Source organism: Dendrobates tinctorius, unplaced genomic scaffold (genome assembly GCF_039654945.1).
Source record: "Dendrobates tinctorius isolate UK_male_01 unplaced genomic scaffold, ASM3965494v1 ptg000098l, whole genome shotgun sequence".
NCBI lineage: Eukaryota > Metazoa > Chordata > Amphibia > Anura > Dendrobatidae > Dendrobates > Dendrobates tinctorius.
The window spans coordinates 24024807-24047769 of NW_027361766.1; the positions used below are offsets into that span (position 1 = coordinate 24024807).

Sequence of the window (22963 nt, forward strand, 5' to 3'; positions counted from 1 at the left end):
AGCCCCCATAATGTCGCTTTCAATGCCATATATTCCAGGAGCAGCCTGGCAACTGCAATACTCAGGGGAGTCACATACCCTGAACGATTTCAAGGAGAAACTGTGCAGTTTATTTGAAGTGTATTCTCTGTCTGAAAGCCAAAAAGTAAACATCCTTATTGGACAGCTAACTGGTGCGGCTCAAAGAGAAGTAAAGTCCTGGCAGGACACTGATAAAGAGACTGTTAAGCAAGTTCTGGTTAAGCTGAGGAGCACCTTTGACACAAGCTCTGCAGCAGAAATAAAAATGAGGTTCTTTGGGTGCAAACAAAGAGTGCAGGACAGTATACCAAATGTCAGCCGCCCAGTGCCCCCTAGGCGCCCAGCAATTACCACCAAGAGGCATCATCCTTCCCTCAGAGCCCTGTGGAGGCTGATGCACAGACTCTGGATAATGATCCATCTGCAGAACTATGCCTTCAGGTCCAAGACCTGACCAAAATTATGGTTTCACTTGCCAAAACCGTGCAGCCCATGCAAGTGTCCTCAAAAGAGAAGATCCAGCTGGCCTCCAGTCCAGAGGACGTCCCGTGGCTACGGAAGAGGATCCCACCGCTCAGAGGGAGAGACAACGATCGCTATGACCAGAACGGAATTCCCATCTGCTGCCACTGCAGCAAAGCAGGTCACATCGCAAGATTCTGTTATTTAAATGGGCAACCCCTGGGCAGAGGGCCAACCCCCAGGAGTAGGACAAGCAGGCCCAAAGAATTGGCGAGCCAATGACTTCAGCCTGAGACCTTAACCCCTTTCCAGATGCAGAGAGGGTGGTGGTCGATCGGCTAGTAATAACTCTGCCAGCCGCTATTCAGCGTTGGGTGGGGCAAGGGGCTCCCGGCACCCTAGATCAGATGATCAGCCTGATTAAGTGGTATACGGCCACTCAGGACTTTATATGGGACTCTGCTCCACTACGGAAAATTGCCCACAGGAAAATTGCCCACAAGAAAAATGCCCACAAGAAAATTGCCCACACGGAAAATTGCCCACACGGAAAATTGCCCACACGGAAAATTGCCCACATGGAAAATTGCCCACACGGAAAATTGCCCATACGGATAATTGCCCACACAGAAAATAGCCCACACGGAAAATTGCCCACACGGAAAATTGCCTACATGGAAAATTGCCCACATAGAAAATTGCCCACATAGAATATTGCCAATTGCTGCATCACAAAGTTTCAGATCTATGATATTTGAGGTGCAAGGTGAGGATGTTCACATGATAAGTGAAAAATGCCCACAGAAAATTGCCCACAGACATAAAAACCCACAGGAAAACAGTAGCGAGTTATTGGTGAGATGCTCTGCAGGACAGAGAATAGCATAGATCTATAGGTTAAATATTCTGCAGGACAGGGGGATAGTACGCTGGTATACGTGAGATGCTCTGCAGGGCAGAAGAATAATCTAGAATTATAGGTGAGATGCTCTGCAGGACAGAGAATAGTATAAAATTATGGGGAGCCCTCAGGAGTACGGTCGCCGCAGTGGCATTACCTCCCTCCTAGGGAGTTTGATGTCATGCTTGGAAGCAATGAAGGATCTCACAATCAGGTAATTCCAGCACACAGCACAGTTCCCACTCCAGGCCAGCAGGGGGAGCTCTGAACCAAACTGCTGAGGAGCTGCTCTCTGTGGCCAGGAAAGGGACGTTAGTCAGATCATGCAGAGAGGGGGAAGAGTGTGGACGTGGAGAGACGAGCTGGGAAGGATTGAGCTGCAGTTAAGCTCACTCCCAGCTGAAGCGCATTGACCGGACCCCGGTGTCCGAGGTTGTATGGATAACTCCCAGCTGAAGCGCATTGACCGGACCACGGTGTCCGAGGTTGTATGGATACTAATGATCCTGCAGCAGAAACCGGAGGAACAAGAGGCTGTAAATGCTCTGTTCTCACCTAAGACTCTGAGTCACAGAAGCAACGTGTGTGAGACAGAAAGAGATGGCTACAGCTGCCTGCCATACAAGTGGAGTTGAAGTAACAGCAAGCAAGAGGAACTTGAGCGTAATTCAGAGCTGCAAGTACTTCAGATTAGCACTAGAAGGCCTCATACTCACTGGCAATAAAATCGGACGATTGCAATCCGATTTTTAATCTGAGAAAAAAATTGCAACATGCTGCGATTTGCAGCGATTTTCGCCAATAGAAGTCAATGGGTGCGATTAAAAAAACGGACCAAAAACGGACCATCCGTTTTCCATCCGTTTTTAATGGATACATCACCATTCTGTGGTATAGAACACTGTAAATGGTCCTGTAAATGACTGTAGAAAAAAGAGTGGCTGGGAAAAAAAACGGATGAGAAACGGATGGAAAACGGATGGAAAAATAAAAAAAATCACATAGAAATCGCATGACACTGGCATAACACTCCACCCTTTTTTCCAGTCCAGAAATCTGACCGTTTTTTAATCGCCAGTGGGTATGAGCCCGAAAGGAGACTACACAACCTATCTGAATAGAGAGATTCCCAAGTTGCTTCCAGGCTGACCAAGTCCTGTACCATCTGTGATCTGAATTCTGGACTGTACCTTCAGTAAAGGTAAAAGAAACTACACTCTATTGTGTTCTTTGAATTCTTCCTGCAACCCACTCAGCACTTCTACATCTCAGTGCCTAACACTACACCACCTACCTCAACACCGATTACTACTGCCCTGGGACTACAGCTCTGCCTGTGGAAAGCTACTACATCTTTGCTGCCTTATACCATCTGTCCCAGAGGATCTGCACTGCAGCATCGGCTTAACACCTTCCTTGCCAAGCACCACAGGTGGCATCACAAATCATCTACCTATAAACTTTATTCAGCTACATTTCACCCATTTTGCATGGACACCCAGGGCCACGGACCGGGTCACCGCCACCGCGACCTATCCCATTAAGACACCGGCCCGGTACCGAGTATCCCACAGCCCTGGGGGTGATTCAATTATAGGTTAAATGCTCTGCAGGACAGAGAATGTAATAGATCTATAGGTTAAATACTCTGCAGGACAGGCAGGGGGATAGTATGCAAGTATACGTGGATGCTCTCCAGGGCAGAACAATAATATAGAATGATAGGTGAGATGCTCTGCAGGACAGAGAATAGTATAGAATTATAGGTTAAATGCTCTGCAGGACAGGGGGATGGTATACAGGTATAGGTGAGATGCTCTGCAGGACAGGGGGATAGTATACAGGTATAGGTGAGATGCTCTGCAGGACAGGGGGACAGTATACAGGTATAGGTGAGATGCTCTGCAGGGCAGGAGAATAATATAGAATTATAAGTTAGATGCTCTGAAGGGCAGGAGAATAATATAGAATTATAGGTGAGATACTCTGCAGCACAGAATCACATTTGCTTCTGCTTTTTGAGGGCAGGAGTCATGATAATGTTCTGTTGGTTCTTGAACCATGTTGTCATCTTTGGTTTTGAAAATTGAATGGCACTTTGAAGAGCGATGCAGTCGGCATTTCCAAGTCACCTCTGCGTTGATAGTATGAAATGCAAGATATTCAAACCACATTGTGTGCACTACATGAAGAAATAGAATACTTTAGATGAACTCAAAATACACTTTTATTGAAAAAAATATGGGGATAGATCTATTAAAGTACATGTTTTAACTAATCAAAACACAATTGGCTGGCACAGCAGGAAAGCTATTGTTCACTGGGGTTGTACCAAAAGGAATGACAGGATTGCCAATTTGAAACAATGGGGGTGGGGAAGCGCTGGAAGGAACATGTGAAATAATGTCAACAAGGAAAGCCCGGTGACTTCCATGGGCTCCATTGAAATACAATACAGCACAACACAGGCAGCAAAGAAAATGCAGAATGGATTTCAACAAAGGTCTCTGGGCCCAGCTTACTTCTACAGGTTCTACAGGTTCAGTTCACTCATACCTAGTCCCAGAGTACAGATTCTGTTCTTACGAGTGGTCATTCCACTCTCAGTGTGGTGTGTATGAGCCTAGAGACCCTTATTCAAATCCATTCTGCATTTTCTTTCAACCTATGCCTGCCTACACCTGCAGTATATGTGTATGATACATAACTACGTAGGATCTGTTCACTCTTATTCTCTTGGTAGTCATAAGTGGACAGGGAAGGTGTCAGGAACACCACACTGCACTTGCTCACTGAGCCAGTGCGCGTGTCCTGAGTACAAAAACAGTGCTCAAAGATACCTGTGGAGCAGGACAGCAGCGGTGATGATGCCTGCTTCAGACTATCAGGACCTGAAGCACTGCTGGGGGCGTGACCCAAGCTCCACAGAGCTCAGTCTAAGAACACTTGTTCGAAACGAGTCCAGTTCTCATCTTGCAACCTTTCCTCCAGGTCTCCCGGTCAGGTTCGTTGGATTTTTATCTGATCTTGGAATAAAATTTTGGATTTTATCATCCTTCATAGCTGGATCTTTTATCTTCAAGAATGTGTGCCACTTATCGTCTTATAGGGACGTGATCCGTGCTCCGAAGGTACAGAGAGTATTCAAAGGGTGAGCTGAATCTATTTTTCTATGCTTGTATGTTGATGTATGCCCAGGCTATTTTCGCCGCAGATCCATTCGTTCCGGCAGGTGAATCGCATCTGTGCCAGGTGCGCGTAAACGGGCACCAAGCCGAGGCCTTCCTGGTCTCAGGAAGCCTAGTGACACTGGTGCATGGGTCGTTATTCTCGGGCTTAGAACCCACTAGAAGGAAAGTGGGTGTGCTGTGTATACATGGTGAACTCCAAGAATACCCGACAGCGGAGGTTACTTTTTCCACCTGTGTGGAGAGATAAAACATGTGGTGGGAGTGGTGAAGACCCTTCCTTATGGGATTGTGTTGGGAAGAAACTTGCCCCTGTTCTGGTCCCTGTGGGAGAACAGGGTTAACCCTCCCAGGGTAAATCATTCCGGACGCGGTACCCGAAGATCCTGAGTCAGGGATACCTACCATAAGGGTCGCCATCCTAACCTAGGGCCAAAGTGTAACCTTCGATAGGTTTACCCAAGAGGTACTAGCAGGAGAGTTTGAGGAGACCCCGTTGATACCAGAGCTGGAAGTGTCCCCTGGGATGTTTGGGACAGCTCAGCTCCAGGATTCCACTCTGGCCCGGGCACGAGAAAGGGTGGTAGAAATAAATGTAGTGGCTCAGCAACCGGGTGCATAGGCCGTTTCTCCCCGCATGGCTGTCATCCAGGATTTGTTATACAGGTTTGATAAAATCCGGGATGAAGTGGTGGAACAGCTGGTAGTGCCCCAGTCGTACCGTCAGGCAGAGTTAGCGATGGCACACTCACACATACTGGGGAGCGCTTAGGGGTAAAGAGAACCCAAGAACGTATTCTGCAGCAGTTCTTTTGGCCTGGGATTTATGCTGAGGTGCAGAGGTATTGTGAATCATGTCCCGAATGTCAACTTACCACACCCAATGCAAATTTCCGGAGCCCATTGGTACCTCTACCCATTATAGAGGTACCATTTGAGTGGATAGCAATGGATCTGGTGGGGCCTATAGTAAAGTCCGCCTGCGGCCACCAACATATTCTGTAAATCAAGAGCCGCGGAGACACCATCACATGTTTCTCAACGCAAGCAATGACTAGCCAGGTCTTTCACCGGGAAGGAACAACCACAGGAAGGGCAGTCTCCAATGAAGGAAACCACCTATGCCAAAACATGGTATCCATCCACAGACAGCTGTTTCAGGGTATTGCCCCTCATCAGTGTGGAGTAGGAAACTGGCTAGTAGGAGCAATGCCTATTAAAAGACTGCGTAAAATGAGGATGAATTAACTCATGGAGCTCAACATCCAACACTGCGGAGACACCATCACATGTTTCTCAACGCAGTGATGCTAGAGCATTGCCCCATCCCTTATGGGAAATATGCAAAAACATGTAAGTCAAGAGCCGCGGAGACACCATCACATGTTTCTCAACGCAAGCAATGACTGGCCAGGTCTTTCACCGGGAAGGAACAACCACGGGAAGGGCAGTCTCCAATGAAGGAAACCACCTATGCCAAAACATGGTATCCATCCACAGACAGCTGTTTCGGGGTATTGCCCCTCATCAGTGTGGAGTAGGAAACTGGCTAGTAGGAGCAATGCCTAGTAAAAGACTGTGAAAAATGAGGATGAAAGAACTCATGGAGATCAACATCCAACACTGCGGAGACACCATCACATGTTTCTCAACGCAGTGATGCTAGAGCATTGCCCCCATCCCTTATGGGAAATATGCAAAAACATGTAAATCAAGAGCCGCGGAGACACCATCACATGTTTCTCAACGCAAGCAATGACTGGCCAGGTCTTTCACCGGGAAGGAACAACCACGGGAAGGGCAGTCTCCAATGAAGGAAACCACCTATGCCAAAACATGGTATCCATCCACAGACAGCTGTTTCTGGGTATTGCCCCTCATCAGTGTGGAGTAGGAAACTGGCTAGTAGGAGCAATGCCTAGTAAAAGACTGTGAAAAATGAGGATGAATGAACTCATGGAGATAAACATCCAACACTGCGGAGACACCATCACATGTTTCTCAACGCAGTGATGCTAGAGCATTGCCCCCATCCCTTATGGGAAATATGCTGGAATGAATGTGTCGCATGGATTTATGTCTTTTTACATCAATTAAGGAATTTCCTTTTAAAACCTTGCGGGGCAACACAGAACTAGACCCCAATCAGAGGACCATAAAACATCCAGACTCCTTATCTATGAACTGGTCCAATGTTTATATTTATGTTTCTCCCTCTCCCATATTGATAGTTCTGCTTCACGTCACTTGTCTTATCTATTGCATTTTTTCTAGGCTGTATTGTGCATAAATATGTGACTTCAGATTTTGTATTAGTCTAGCCTGATGAAGAGACCTGAGTAGTCTCGAAAGCTTGCAATGTATTACCATCTTTTCAGTTAGCCATTAAAAGGTATCAACTACTGAGGACTCTCAATCCTGAATATTTTTCTATCCACTGGCTAACACGGTACAAAGATATACATCTTTCCTGTATATAAATAATTAAAAATCTGATGTGGGATTAGAACCCACAAATTTCATATTCCATGAACGAGTTGCTTAACCAGTCAGCCAACAGCTCACCAGCCTGCTTAAAAATCCTTTTTCTTCCGTTATGAAATGATCCACTCACCTACTGTATCTGAAAAGCATTTTGATGCTTGATTTTTGATAGCAATCAAGTCTCAGACATCAGTTATCAGTTATCAGGTATCAGTCATCAGGTATCAGTCATCAGGTATCAGTCATCAGGTATCAGGTATAAGGTATCAGTTATCAGGTATAAGGTATCAGGTATAAGGTATCAGGTATAAGGTATCAGACATCAGGTATCAGACATCAGGTATCAGACATCAGTTATCAGACATCAGTTATCAGTTATCAGGTATAAGGTATCAGGTATAAGGTATCAGGTATCAGACATCAGGTATCAGACATCAGGTATCAGACATCAGTTATCAGACATCAGTTATCAGACATCAGGTATCAGACATCAGGTATCAGACATCAGGTATCAGACATCAGGTATCAGTTATCAGGTATCAGGTATCAGTTATCAGGTATCAGTTATCAGGTATCAGACATCAGGTATCAGTTATAAGGTATCAGTTATCAGTTATCAGGTATCAGTTATCAGTTATCAGGTATCAGTTATCAGGTATCAGACATCAGGTATCAGTTATCAGGTATCAGTCATCAGGTATCAGTTATCAGGTATTAGTTATCAGGTATCAGACATCAGGTATCAGGTATGAGAATCAGGTATCAGACAGAGTATTTCTGATGTTTTATTTTGATATATGATCATGTCCTAAAATGGACACTGTACACTTAGAGTAATTGTATCAGCAGGAATTTAATGAACAGGTGTCTACAGTGAAAGGGAACTCAACTGTGTGTATTGTGAGGCAGTGAGGTGAATTATATGCGAGGGACCGTATGTATTCCCCCATGATGTGCATAGAAGCATATTGAGCCCGCTGGAGTGCATTGCAGTCACAGACATAGCTGTAGTTGCAGTGCAGAATAAAAGTAAGTTTGGTCTTGGACAAGCTATTCGCCCAAGGCAGATTTAACAAAACACCGCATGGGCTTTTATTTTTGGAATGAACTACAGGATGGTAGTGGGACGGTTCACTCCCTCCAGAAGGGCCCAGGGCCACAGATCCGTTTAATAATCTACAGCAAATGTTTGGATGTGTTAGTGTTTTGTGTGCAAGCTGCATAGCAACTGGCTCTGCAACATCTGGCTTGTGTGAGGTAACACAGAGCCAAGTGAAGCAAAACGCCTGTCGCCTCAGGGTGACACGGTGGTGCAGTCGCCCATGGCAATCGGTTTCGGAGACGGACTGTTTTGACGCCCTGGCTAGAATCCGGAGCCATTTGCCTTTTGATTCCTGAGTTTTTGGACAGTAAAGACATTTTCTTTGAACTTTACTGGGTCACAGCCTCATTACCGCACAGTGTGAACACCTCCGCACTACAGTACAATGGACTTTTAAGGTTCTAGTGAGTAGTTGTACCGACGCATCCAAGCAGCGGCGTCCTCGTTAGACAGCTGAGAACTGAGGATAGCTGGGAACTGCTGTAGGATTACACCTCGACCCGTGGGGCCCTCTCAAATGAAGACAAAGTCTCCCATAATCGTTTGCTGGATTATCATGAGATGCAAAAGTGTGAAGAGCAAGAGAAATTAAGTGTTATTAAATGTAACTGAGAACTGCAAGATAAACCTTTATGAAGAAACGTGCCTATTATCTTATATACATAGTTCTTATCAAGTTTATGTTCAGTTAAAACAAGTTTAATGTTGGACTTTAGTCTCCCTTAAATCATTCTCAACATCTGGTCCTGGCCTCTTCGATACAGTGGCACCATGCAGTCTGCAGAAATGTATTGCCCAGGTATAAAAGCACACACACACAGCCAAGACCCCCATTTTCAACGTGTCATAGTGTGAAACACAAGTACCTCGCCCGCGCCTACCGCCCTGCTCCATGTTACAACACCCCTATGCCACTACGCTGTTAATGCCGCTGTCAGAGATTGGTAGCTGCATGTAACAGGTTAACAGTTATGGTGGAGCTCTGTTAGAGGCAGGTTCTGGCTGTGACATCCAGCCTTTATCTGCCAATCAGTGCTAACACAATCTATAACACATCTTTTTGTATCATATGAAAGCGCATCCACTATTTATACAGAAAACTGAATGTTTCTTACCTCGACCACTGTTTGAGCTGGATGAAGTCGAAAGTTGACAGTAGCTCTTGCCATGGCAGGAATCACATTTGACTAAAAAAGAACACATATATACAGGCTAGATGATATATATTTTCTAGTGTTCTCATAAATAAAAAGACAGAAAAGAAATGATGCAGAGTAAGCATTGGTAGTGTGTGTAACTTCCATCTACCTGGAAAATGAATGTGAATCTCAGTTTACACTTCCACTTGCTATTTGGTTTTAGTTATTCTTTGAAAATTGTCTCTTCAGAGAGGAAGAGGACTAGAACTCTAGTGCCACAGGATTGCAGCTTTAAGTCTCCTCACCTCGACATGCTTAGCATGTCATTCTCCGCAAGGAGAAATGATACTTCTCAGTTATTCTTTGAACAACATAACATTACCCTATGCTCTAGTCTATCATGTGTACAAGTAGAAATCTTTTGGGCCCCACAAATAAGTTAAGAATCTGTCAGAAATTTAACTAGTCCATGTCTTCCCTGGCCAGATTCTCTCTGCACTGATCCATTTGATTGACAGGTCTTTCTCTATGTAGACTGTGCACTGAACCATTTGATTGATAGGTCTTTCTCTATGTAGACTGTGGTGACCACTGTGTCCGCTAGGGGGAGCTGTGTGGATGTCCTAGGAGAGAGGATGAACGGCAGAGTACTGAATGACCGTTGTGTATCTCAAGGTGGGTGGCCTTGAGATGGAGACTTATGTGTGTGTTGATCAGCAGTGATACTGCTGAGGTGGTGTTTCAATGTGTCCGGGAGAAGTCTCCAGGTAGCTGGGGAGACGGGCAGCACTAGTTACGTACAAATCCACCCAGGGGTGTGGTTAAGAACGATATTGTAAAGAGTGTGAGAATGGTTCAAGGACCTGTGATGAGGTCATAGCCATGTGACCCGGTGGGCGTGGCTACGGACCATATAATGTGGCCAGGGTAGGTCACATGTGTGAATGCTGGGACCTGATTGGTCCGTTTTGGAAGGCCCCCTCTGGTAGAGATGGGGCTGTCTTCCTGACAACAAGGAATGCTGTGTTGAATGGCTGCACGTGCCTGATGACTCCCTGGAGGGAATGGACGTCTGCAGCATGATGAGGTGAAGCAGTCACGAGGAAACCCTTACGTGGGTGAGATAACTGAGGCTGAAGAGCCTGTGTATTCCTTACATGTGTGACCACAGGGGTTACAGAGCTGAACTCTGTCATGGATGCTATGCTGACGTGATGAACTTTATGTTACTGCTGTGGGTTTATCATGCTGAATAAACCGCATGGACTATAATTGTTTTATGGAAAACCTGTGCCGGATCTGGTTTTGTGGCAGCTGAGCGAGTATCCCCTACTGGAATGACAACACTATCTTACAATTGGTCAAGAAAGCTACGGGCATTGTTGTAGCCTTGTTGCTAGGAACAACGGAAGAGGACTGCAAAGTTTCGGTTGCTAAGGGCAACGGTTTCCAAAGGCACATGTTGCAGTGCTGGCAACGCTGAGCCAGCAGGTGACGGTCGTGAAAGCCGTGTTGTACTGACCGGGGTCAGTGAGAAAGACTGGTGATTGCTAGGGTGCCTCTGCGGATAAGAGGTACCCGAGGACCTGTGTGGCCGACACAGGTAACGGACAGGTGTTCGTGTTGTACTGACCTGGGTCAGTGAGAAAGACTGTGTACCTGGAGGGTTCAGTGAGCAAGGTCCTGGAGGGTCAGTGTTGGGAGGTTCTGGGAGAAGAATCAGATCCCTGGAGCACATGGTATGACCTTGGACCTGGTGAGGCATAAGTGTTGGACAGTCTCAGGCGGAGACGGATGTCCTGAATAGCACCCGCCGAGCCCCTGAACCTTGTGAGGCCGGTGTGTTGGGAAACCCTGGGAGGAGAGTTGGCTCCCTGAATAACACCCAGTGCGCCCTGTGTGTTGGACGGTCTCAGGCGGAGACGGAACGTCCTGAATCGCACACAGACAGGACACGTGAGTTTTGTATGGTGTGGTTTTTTTTCTTTTCTCAACTCAGCCTGCAGTGGCTTAGTGAGAGTCAAGAAGGTGACAAGCGGCTTCCTGTAACTCGGCGGGGTTATGAAGGGGACAAGCGGTTTCCGGTAACTCGGCGGGTTTACCAAGGTGACACCAGCAGCTGTGTGTGAATGGCAGCCGGTGGTGTCGAAGATCGGTGACAGCAGGAGCTGTGGTGGTGCCGACAAGGACTTGTGTGGTATCATAAGAGACATAAACTGTGTTGTGTGAACTGTGGTCTGAGAAGACCGGTATAACGGACATGGGGAAATCCCGAAAGGGGGCGGTGGCCCAAATCAGGGTGGTAGCCCAAAAGGGGGTGGCGTGCCAGAGGGGGGCGGTGACCCAAATTGGGGTGGTGGTCCAGAAAGGGGCCGGTGTGTCAAAAGAGGAAGAGCAGTGTTCGTGTAGAGTGTTTTGAGAATGTTGGTTATACTTTCCGGAGCATGACGGACCGCAAGTGTGCACCGGTTGGACTCAAAGAGTCAGGTGACTCTGTTAGGAACTCCTCTCACTTTCTGTCTGACTGAGAAAATGGCCCAGGTTCGCTGTAAACATGGGGTCACTGTGAACTATGCACTAGACAGTGGTGTTTGAGGGGCCAGAGGCAGTGAGTGCCAAGGTGGCGGTATACCACCAGACTTAGTGTATACCTTGGAGGGGGGCCGGGAGTTTGTCGTGTTTGATGACCTATGGTACGAGGGTGGAGACGTTTCTACTGTTGGGCTAACAGATATTAAGACGGTGACGGCTCCCGACGTGGAGAGGTCAGTGGTAGAAGTGACCGGCAAAAGGGGTACGTCTGCCCAACGGACGGACCTGGCGTCTCGTGACAGGACTGACGTTGACCTGGTTGATAAGATGGCTGAAGTATTCACACGGTTAATGGGTAACTGGAGAGATTGCTTGGCAGGTCGGGGTGACTCAGACTCTGGGGGTGACTGTGGTTCTGAGAGGGAAAGGGAGCACAGACTAGAGGAGGTAGAGAAAGAAGTCTCTGAGCTCAAAGGTCACATGGTAACGTGGCCAGGACTGAGGAAGGCCCTCAGAGAAGAGGTGGAAGAACATGTCAAACGAGAAGGAGTCCTGAGACAAACGGCCGAGCACAGGGTCGAGGAGCTCGAGAAAGAAGTCTTGGCACTCAGAGGTCACCTGTCCACCTGGCAAAGTGTGAACAAGACCCTTAGGGAAGGGATGGAGGAACTCAAAGAAACTGTAAGAGATCTTCGGCGGGAGAGGAAACTGGATGAAGACAGCGGTTGGGCCCGAGTGACAACAAGATGGAACTGCCAGTACCAATCGTGGCAAAGGGTCATGAAGAGATAAAATCTTGTGAAGTTGGTGAGCAAAGAGCTGAAGAAGACGGTCATCCAGTCGGCTCATCTGTAGTGAGGGAATTGTCCGTGGTAAAGCCAGAGCCTTTGGTCCAGGAAGTGAGCAAGACCACGACCTTCAAGTCTGTGATTGATGTTCCAGAAGACATGCAAGAAGCCTGTGCTGAGGAAGGTGTGCATGAGGCTTTCAAAGAGGCGGTCAAAGCGTGTAAGGTGCACTGGGCGCCTGAGACTCGGCAGTTGGTGATAATATCAGCCAGAGAAGATACATCAAACCGAGTAGCTATCCTGAAAGAAATACATCTGCAATGTCTTCACGCCAAACAGCTGGTTAGGCAGAGTAATATGAAAGCTGCTCGACGCCTAGAGTTACCAAGGGAGGCTATGGATCGGCTAGGTTTGCGGAAAGATGTAGTTCCGGTTCCCAAAGGTCTGATTGGGAGAATCATTGGAGGATTTGGGAAGGTAATGCAAGACCTTTTGAATATCTCCGGTGTGGTGAGGGTGAGGATCCCTCCTGATGATGAAGACCAGATATCCAGTGAAGAGGGTAGGATTCCCATCATGGTGGTTGGCTCCGTGGAAAGCCTGAGAAACTTTCGGATGCTATTGGAGTATCAGTGGGGTACCTGCAAGAGATTGAGCAGTTGAGGCTGGACCGTCAGCGAATCAATAAAGAGGTACGGAACACCAGGTGGCGGCCGCCTTCAACCCAAGATGTAAGGACCCGAACGGTTCCTCCAAGAAGTGACATGGCAGATGGCCGAAGAATGTCAGCAAGTGGTAGTTCGACTGGCAGGATGACGTTGAGAGACCGTAGTTCCTGTGAGACGCTGAATGAGTCAGACTCAGGCTAGACAGTAGGCTTAACTAAGACTTATGACCGTCCTGCCTGGTGGATCTGGTCGGGGAACGGAACAAACAGGGAGAGGAATGTGGAGACCAAACAGTGTCTAATGACGCAGACAGGCTGTGACTGGAGGGCCAAAGATCAGGGCCGATATTCTGACCGCTAAGGGCGAGGGAGGCCTAACGTAGGAATGAGGCCGTATAACAGATGGAGACGGTTCTCTCGACCTGGGGGGCAAGGTGTAGTGAGTGCTTGGTCTCGAGATCCTGGGTTTATGCTGTGTGTTCAACCTCACAGGTTTGAACAGAGGGGGAGGTATGTGGTGTAGTGACCACTGTGTCCGCTAGGGGGCGCTATGTGGATGGCAGAGTACTGAATGACCGTTGTGTATCTCAAGGTGGGTGGCCTTGAGATGGAGACTTATGTGTTGATCAGCATTGATACTGCTGAGGTGCTGTTTCAATGTGTCCGGGAGAAGTCTCCAGGTAGCTGGGGAGACCGGCAGCACTAGTTACCTACAAATCCACCCAGGGGTGTGGTTAAGAACGATATTGTAAAGAGTGTGAGAATGGTTCAAGGACCTGTGATGAGGTCATAGCCATGTGACCCGGTGGGCATGGCTACGGACCATATAAGGTGGCCAGGGTAGGTCACATGTGTGTATGCTGGGACCTGGTTGGTCCATTTTGGAAGGCCCCGTCTGGGAGAGATGGGGGCTGTCTTCCTGACAGCAAGGAACGCTGTGTTGAATGGCTGCACTTGCCTGATGATTCCCTGGAGGGAATGGACGTCTGCAGCATGATGAGGTGAAGCAGTCATGAGGAAACCCTGACGTGGGGGAGATAACTGAGGCTGAAGATCCTGTGTATTCCTTACCTGTGTGACCACAGGGGTTACAGAGCTGAACTCTGTCATGGATGCTATGCTGATGTGATGAACTTTATGTTACTGCTGTGGGTTTATGATGCTGAATAAACCACATGGACTATAATTGTTTTATGGAAAACCCGTGCCAGATCTGGTTTTGTGGCGGCTAAGAGAGTATCCCCTACTTGAAAAACAGCGCTACCTTACAAGACTTATAGAAGAGACCTGTCAATCGACTGGAGCGATGATGCAAAAATTTGCCCAGGGGTGGTGCTAGACTAGTCTCCTTTCTTTATTGTTAATGTGGGTGGGGTTATTTGAACTTTTATATTTTTTTTAAAAAAATAAACTTTTTAAACAATTTTTTTCACTTATTTTTTAGTCCCTTGAGGAGGCTTGAGCCTGCGATCGTCCGATCGCTTATTTTATAATATACCATAATACAATAGTTTTTCAGTATGTACTATAGTGTAAGTCTTGGTCTCCTTTAAAGCTCAGCATGTTGCTGAGCTGTGGAGTAGTACAAACATGGTAGCAATGGGAGCCTTTTGTAGGCCAACGGCTGCCATAGTAAACCATTGGAGCCGATCGGAGCCACTGAGCGTAATCAGTGGTGCCCGTTCCAATTTAAATGCCACTGTCAGAGATTGACAGCGGAGTTTAAATTGTTAACAACATTATCTCCGTCCACGTCTTTTATAAATAAACTAGCTGAAGAGCCCGGGGTTGCCTGGGCATAGTAACCAACTGTGGTTAGTTATAACAAATTATAATGATTATATTGCACATAAAAACCATGCATCTAATCCTATCCTGTGTGATACTGACTGCTGAGCCGTGTATCTAATCCTATTCTATGTGATACTGTCTGCTGAGCCGTGTATCTATTCCTATCCTGTGTGATAGACTGCTGAGCCGTGTATCTAATCCTATCCTGTGTGATACTGACTGCTGAGCCGTGTATCTAATCCTAATCTTTGTGATACTGTCTGCTGAGCGGTGTATCTAATCCTATCCTGTGTGATACTGACTGCTGATCCGTGTATCTAATCCTATCCTGTGTGATACTGACTGCTGAGCTGTGTATCTAATCCTATCCTGTGTGATACTGCCTGCTGAGCTATGTGTCTAATCCTCTCCTGTGTGATACTGACTGCTGAGCCGTGTATCTAATCCTATCCTGTGGGATACTGACTGCTGAGCCGTGTATCTAATCCTATCCTGTGTGATACTGGGCTCCCCCTGCAGTCTGTGTCAGAGGGTGGTCTGTGTTGGCATGGTAATAAATTGCGTTATTTCCAGTTTTACAGAAGGACGATGACACCATAGAAATGATAAGAATAATAGGCCTCAGTTACCACAACTGTCTACAAAGAAAACTTGCTGATAGCAACCAATCACAGCTCATTTTTCATCTTTTAAACAGCTCTGGGACAGCGTGGTGAGTTTTGAGTGGCGACTTTTGTGTTTCGACTTTTATGTGGCGAGGTTGGTGTATGTGTGGTGAAAAGTGTGCTGCGGGTGGTATATGTGGTGAAGCACGTGGTAGTGTGTGGCGCATTTTGTGTGTGTGTTCATATCCCCGTGTGGTGAGTATCCCATGTCAGGGCCCCACCTTAGCAACTGTACGGTATGTACTCTTTGGCGCCATCGCTCTCATTCTTTAAGTCCCCCTTGTTCACATCTGGCAGCTGTCAATTTGCCTCCAACACTTTTCCTTTCACTTTTTCCCCATTATGTAGATAGGGGCAAAATTGTTTGGTGAATTGGAACGCGCGGGGTTAAAATTTTGCCTCCCAACATAGCCTATGACGCTCTCGGGGTCCAGACGTGAGACTGTGCCAAATTTTGTGGCTGTAGCTGCGACGGTGCAGATGCCAATACATACACTTTTGCCCCATTATGTAGATAGGGGCAAAATTGTTTGGTGAATTGGAACGCGCGGGGTTAAAATTTTGCCTCACAACATAGCCTATGACGCTCTCGGGGTCCAGACGTGTGACTGTGCCAAATTTTGTAGCTGTAGCTGCGACGGTGCGGATGCCATTCCCGGACATACATACATACACACCCACATTGAGCTTTATATATTAGATTTCAGCTATTTAATATAGCCAGTATCTGCCCCCGCAATCATGTACATGTATGTGATATTGCGTTCAAGGGTTAAAACACAAAAGTACCATGTCGCAGAATTGCATTAAAGTAGTGGCTCCCACTGATTAGTCCTTAAACTAATGACAATGTCACGCATCAAGAAAATAATGACATTATAACCATACATTGCACAGTACCTTTACACCAGCATTAAAGATGGTTACTGCAGTTGTTGTGCGCACTATAGCATTGGTGGATGGCTTCTGCTCTAGCACTCTAAATAGAAAATGAAAATGACAATTACATCTATATATATAATTGCCTTAAATTGTCCGTCATCCACTTCCGTCTGGATGTCCCCGAATCACACAATCCACTGCGCCGACCGGAAGTACGCCGACCGCCATATTGAAATACCCAAGTGATGGGTATTTCAATATGGCACCCGTTGGTGGTACCAGACTCTTCCACAGTACCACCAGCAGGACACCGCCGGGATCCCCCCATCGCCGCCAGACTCCCCTGCTGCTGGACACGCCGCCGACCGACCCCCCCGCCGCTGCCTGCCCACCCACCTCTGTCACAGCCGTCAGGAAAGACCGCGGCTTGCGGCCTGTGCACACACCGCAAGCCACAGTCTTTCCTGCTGGCTGGCCGCTGCCAGGACCCCCCCGCCGGACCCGCCGCTACCTTCCCACCCACCTCCGTCACAACCGGCAGGAAAAACCGCGGCTTGCAGCCTGTGCACAGGCCGCAAGCCGTGGTCTTTCCTGCCGGCTGGCTGCCACCAGGACTCCCCCCCGCAGCTGGACCTGCCACCGCTGAACCCCCCACCGCCGCCGCTGGACCCGTCACACACATGTACACACACACACGTACATATACACACACATGTGTACACACACGTACGTACACACACACACACGTACGTACACACACACGTACGTACACACACACGTACGTACACACATGTACTCACACGCACGTACATAAGCACACACACATACTCACACTCACACACTCACGTACGTACGTACACACACACACGTACTCACACACACACACGTACTCACATACACACACGTACACACACACATGTACGTACACACACACACGTACGTACACACACGTACTCACACATACGTGTACACACACACACGTACGTACACACGTACTCACATACACACACACGTACTCACATACACACGCGTACTCACATACACACACACGTGTACTCATCCCCCCCGCCACCGGACCCCCCCGCTGCTGCTGGACACGCCGCCGACCGACCCGCCGCTGCCTGCCCACCCACCTCTGTCACAGCCGGCAGGAAAGACCGCAGCTTGCGGCCTGTGCACTGACCGCAAGCCACGGTCTTTCCTGCTGGCTGGCCCCCGCCAGAACCCTCCCGCCGGACCCGCCGCTGCCTTCCCACCCACCTCCGTCACAGCCGGCAGGAAAAAACGTGGCTTGCAGGTCTGTGCACAGGCCACAAGCCGCTGTCTTTCCTGCCGGCTGGCTGCCACCAGGACTCCCCCCCGCCGCTGGACCTGCCACCGCTGAACCCGTCGCTGCTGGCCACGCCGCCGGACCCGCCGCTGCCTGCCCACCATGTAGATACACACACATGTACACACACACGTACATACACACACACGTACACATGTACATATACACACATGTGTACACACACGTACGTACACACACGTACGTACACACAGACGTACGTACACATGTATGTACACACACACGTACGTACACACACGTACTCACACACTCACGTACATAAGTACACACACGTACTCACACACATAAGTACACACACGTACTCACACACTTACGTACGTACGTACACACACGTACGTACACACACATACATACACACGTACTCACATACACACAGGTACACACACACATGTACGTACACACACCCACGTACGTACACACACGTACTCACAAATATGTGTACACACACGTACGTACACACGTACTCACATACACACACACATACACACGTGTACTCATACACACACACGTGCACTCATACACACATGTACTAACACACACACACATACTCACATACACACACACGTACTCACATACACACACACGTACTCACGTACTCACACACACACGTACTCACATACACACACATACATACTCACATATACACACACACGTATTCACATATACACACACGTACTCACACACACGTACTCACATATACACACACACATACTCACACGTACTCACATATACACACACACGTACTCACATACACACACACGTACTCACATATACACGCACACACGTACTCACATATACACACACACACGTACTCACATACACACACATACATATATACACATACACAAGTAATCACATATATACACACACACGTATTCACACACACGTACTCACATATACTCACATATACACACACGTATTCACATACACACACGTACTCACATATACACACACACGTACTCACATATAAACACACACACGTACTCACATATACACACACGTACTCACATACACACACTCACATATATACACACACACATACTCACATATATACACACACACACACACATGTACTCACATATACACACACACACGTACTCACATATACACACACGTACTCACATACATACTCACATACACACACTCACTCACATATACGCACACACACATACATATACACACACGTACATACATACACATACTCACATACATACACACATACTTACATACACACACACGTACTCACACGTACTCACATATACACACACATAGAATCGTAGAGTTGGAACGGACCTCCTGGGCCATCTGGTCCAACCCCCTGCTCAAAGCAGGATTCGCTAAATCATCCCAGTCAGATGTCTGTCCAGCCTCTGTTTGAAGACTTCCATTGAAGGAGAACTCACCACTTCTCGTGGCAGCCTGTTCCACTCATTGATCACTCTAACTGTCAAAAAGTTTTTTCTAATATCTAATCTGTGTCTCTTCCCATTCAGTTTCATCCCATTGCTTCTAGTCTTTCCTTGTGCAAATGAGAATAAAGTTGATCCTTCTACAATGTGACAGCCCTTTAGATATTTGTAGACAGCTATTAAGTCTCCTCTCAGTCTTCTCTTTTGCAAACTAAACATTCCCAAATCCTGCAACCTTTCCTCATAAGACAGGGTTTGCAGACCGGTCACCATTCTGGTCGCTCTTTTCTGAACTTGCTCCAGTTTGTTGATGTCTTTTTTAAAATGTGGTGCCCAAAACTGGACACAATATTCCAGATGAGGTCTGACCAAAGAGGAGTAGAGGGAAATAATGACTTCACGTGATCTAGACTGTATGCTTCTGTTAATACATCCTAGAATTGCATTTGCCTTTTTTGCTGCTGCATCACACTGTTGACTCATATTCAGTCTGTGATCTATTAGTATACCCAAGTCTTTTTCACATGTGCTGTCACTTAGCCCTATTCCTCCCATTCTATATATGCTTTTTTCATTTTTATTGCCCAGATGTAGTACTTTGCATTTCTCCCTGTTAAAAACCATTCTGTTAGTTGCTGCCCACTTCTCCAGTTTATTTAAATCTTTTTGAATCCTCTCTCTCTCTTCTCTAGTATTAGCTATCCCTCCTAGCTTTGTGTCATCAGCAAATTTAATCAGTTTACCCTCAATTCCTTCATCTAAATCGTTGATAAAGATGTTGAACAATACAGGGCCCAGGACAGAGCCCTGTGGTACCCCACTTGAGACATTCTTCCAACTGGATGTGCAGCCATTTACGACCACTCTTTGGGTCCGATCACTAAGCCAGTTATGAATCCACCTAACAGTTGCCTTGTCCATTCCATACTTAGTCATTTTTTCAATAAGGATTGTATGAGAGACTTTGTCAAATGCTTTGCTGAAGTCAAGATATACTATATCTACAGCATTTCCTTGATCCACCCAATCAGTGATACCGTCATAGAAGGAAATTAAGTTAGTCTGACATGACTTATTAGTTAGAAACCCATGCTGACTCTGTTTAATCACTTCATTCTTATCCAGGTATTGACATACATGTTGTTTAATAATTTGTTCAAAGATCTTTCCTGGTATAGAAGTCAGACTCACCGGCCTATAGTTGCCTGGGTCCACCTTCTTCCCCTTTTTGAAGATAGGAACAACATTTGCTCTTCTCCAGTCTTCTGGCACTTCTCCTGTTCTCCAAGAATTTTCAAAGATTATGGAGAGGGGTTCAAAAATTTCTTCTGCTATCTCCTTCAGTACTCTGGGGTGTAATTCATCTGGACCTGGAGACTTGAATTCATTTAGGTTAGCTAAGTGTTTCCTCACTATCTTTCTGTTTATAGATATCCTGGATTCTTCTATTCCCTTAATAGGACAGTGAATAACAGTTGATGTTGCATTTCCTTTCTGAGAGAAAACAGATGCAAAATAGGAATTTAAAAGTTCAGCCTTCTCAACATCCTGTCTTACCATTTCATCATTTTCATCCTGTAAAAATCCTATAGCATCTTTGACTTTTCTTTTACTTTTGACATATCCCCAAAATCCTTTATTATTGCTTTTGACATCTCTTGCAAGCCTCAGTTCATTTTCAGCTTTAGATAATCTGATTTGTGCCCTGCAGGTACTGCAGACAGCATTATATTCTTCTTTAGATATGCCTCCCTCTTTCCATTTTATAAACATTTTTTTCTTCCTTTTTAGCATGTGCTTAAGTTCTGTGTTCATCCATCCTGGTTTCCTTAAATGCTTCCTATTCTTCCCTCTTTTCGGAATTGTTAACAACTGTGCTTTGAGAATTTCATTTTTCAAGATTTCCCATCCTTCCTGGACATTTTTGTCTTTAAGGATATCCAGCCATTGGATCCCTCCAATTCTCTTTCTGAATCCCTTAAAATCTGCCTTTCTGAAATCTAACCTTGACGTCTGAGTCTTCACAGGTCTTCCACCTCTAGTAATCCAAAATTCTAAAATAGCATGGTCGCTACCTCCTAGGGTCCCAGCCACTTTTACCTCCTCAACCATTTCCTCCCTGTTTATAAGGATTAGATCCAAGGTAGCAGTTCCCCTTGTTTTCTCCCTTACCTTTTGGAAGATAAAGTTGTCAGCAAGAGAGGATAAGAATTTCCTTGTCCTGTTAGTTTTGCCTGAGAGAGCTTCCCAACAAATGTCTGGATAGTTGAAATCTCCCATGACAACTATGTCATATTTTTTGGAGAACTTGGCCATCTGATGCATAAAGAGTTCATCTATATCTTCGGCTTGCACAGGCGGCCTGTAGTAAATGCCTACAATGGTGTCCTTTCCATTGTTCTGTCCTTGTATTCTTACCCAAACAGTTTCCACAGAACTCCCAGTCTCTGAAGCTTCAATCTCTGTGCAGATATACGCGTTTCGAACATACAATGCGACACCCCCTCCTCGTTTATCAAGTCTGTTTCTTGCAAATAAGTTGTATCCTTCTAGTCTTGTATTCCAATCATGTGTATTGTCCCACCAAGTTTCAGTGATTCCAATTACATCATATTTCTGTTCCTGTGTTAGTAGTTCCAATTCTCCTTGTTTGTTGCCCATGCTTTGTGCATTAGTATAGAAACATTTTAGTTTGTGATTGGTTTCTCTTTCTCCAATATTTTTATTAATTAGATTCTTTCGTCTTTGTTCTTCCTTTCCACTTCTAATAGCAGAGTTCTCAATAGCATTTGTCAGGTGTATGGCTTTTTCTGGTCTTTTGCTTCCCTTCCCATGTTGTTCTAGTTTAAAGCTCTCCTTACAAGTGTAGCAAGGTGACTTCCAAATACATGCTTTCCAGTCTTCGTAAGGTGCACCCCATCTCTAGCAAGTAGTCCATCGTATAAGTAGTTCACTCCGTGATCCAGAAATCCAAATCGTTGCTGACGGCACCATCGACGTAGCCAGTTGTTCACCTGCAGAATCTTATTCCACCTCCTTGTTCCATGGCCATCCACTGGGAGGATGGAAGAGAAGACCACCTGCGCTCCCAGTTCTTTCACTTTCTTGCCTAAGTCTTCAAAGTCTCTGCAGATGGTTTCCAGGTCGTTTCTTGCGGTGTCATTTGTCCCCACATGTAGTAGCAGGAATGGGTAGTCATCTGTAGGTCTGAAGAGTCCTGATATCCTGTCAGACACATCTTTAATTTTTGCACCTGGAAGACAGCACATTTCTCTTGTAGTTATATCCGGTCTGCAGATAGCGGCCTCTGTTCCTCTCAGCAGGGAATCCCCCATGACCACCACTCTCCGTTTCTTCTTCACAACATTTTTCTTTCTCCATCCAGGAGGACTCTGAGGGCGTACAAGGTTGCTGTTTGTTGGCAAAGTCTTATCCTGATGTATTTCTTCATCGTTTTCCTGCGTGAGAGCCTGGTACTGATTCCTGAGCAGTATGGGTGCTGACTGCCTCCTGATCCTCCTGCTTCTCTGGGTCACATGTCTCCATTCCTCTGTTTCTTCAGGTGCACTTCGAATTTCTTCTCT

The 22963-nt window shown here is 46.5% G+C and overlaps 1 protein-coding gene across 1 annotated transcript in view; it reads right to left on the minus strand.

Annotated features, from left to right (window-relative positions):
* PM20D1 (peptidase M20 domain containing 1) overlaps positions 1-22963 on the minus strand; it is a 146857-nt gene that overhangs the window by 24582 nt on the left and 99312 nt on the right. The window contains exons 9-10 of the mRNA XM_073587233.1: positions 16641-16719; positions 9274-9345 (exon numbers count right to left, since the gene is read on the minus strand). Of these exons, the coding sequence (XP_073443334.1) occupies positions 9274-9345; positions 16641-16719 (151 nt within the window). The remainder of the gene's footprint in view (positions 1-9273; positions 9346-16640; positions 16720-22963) is intronic.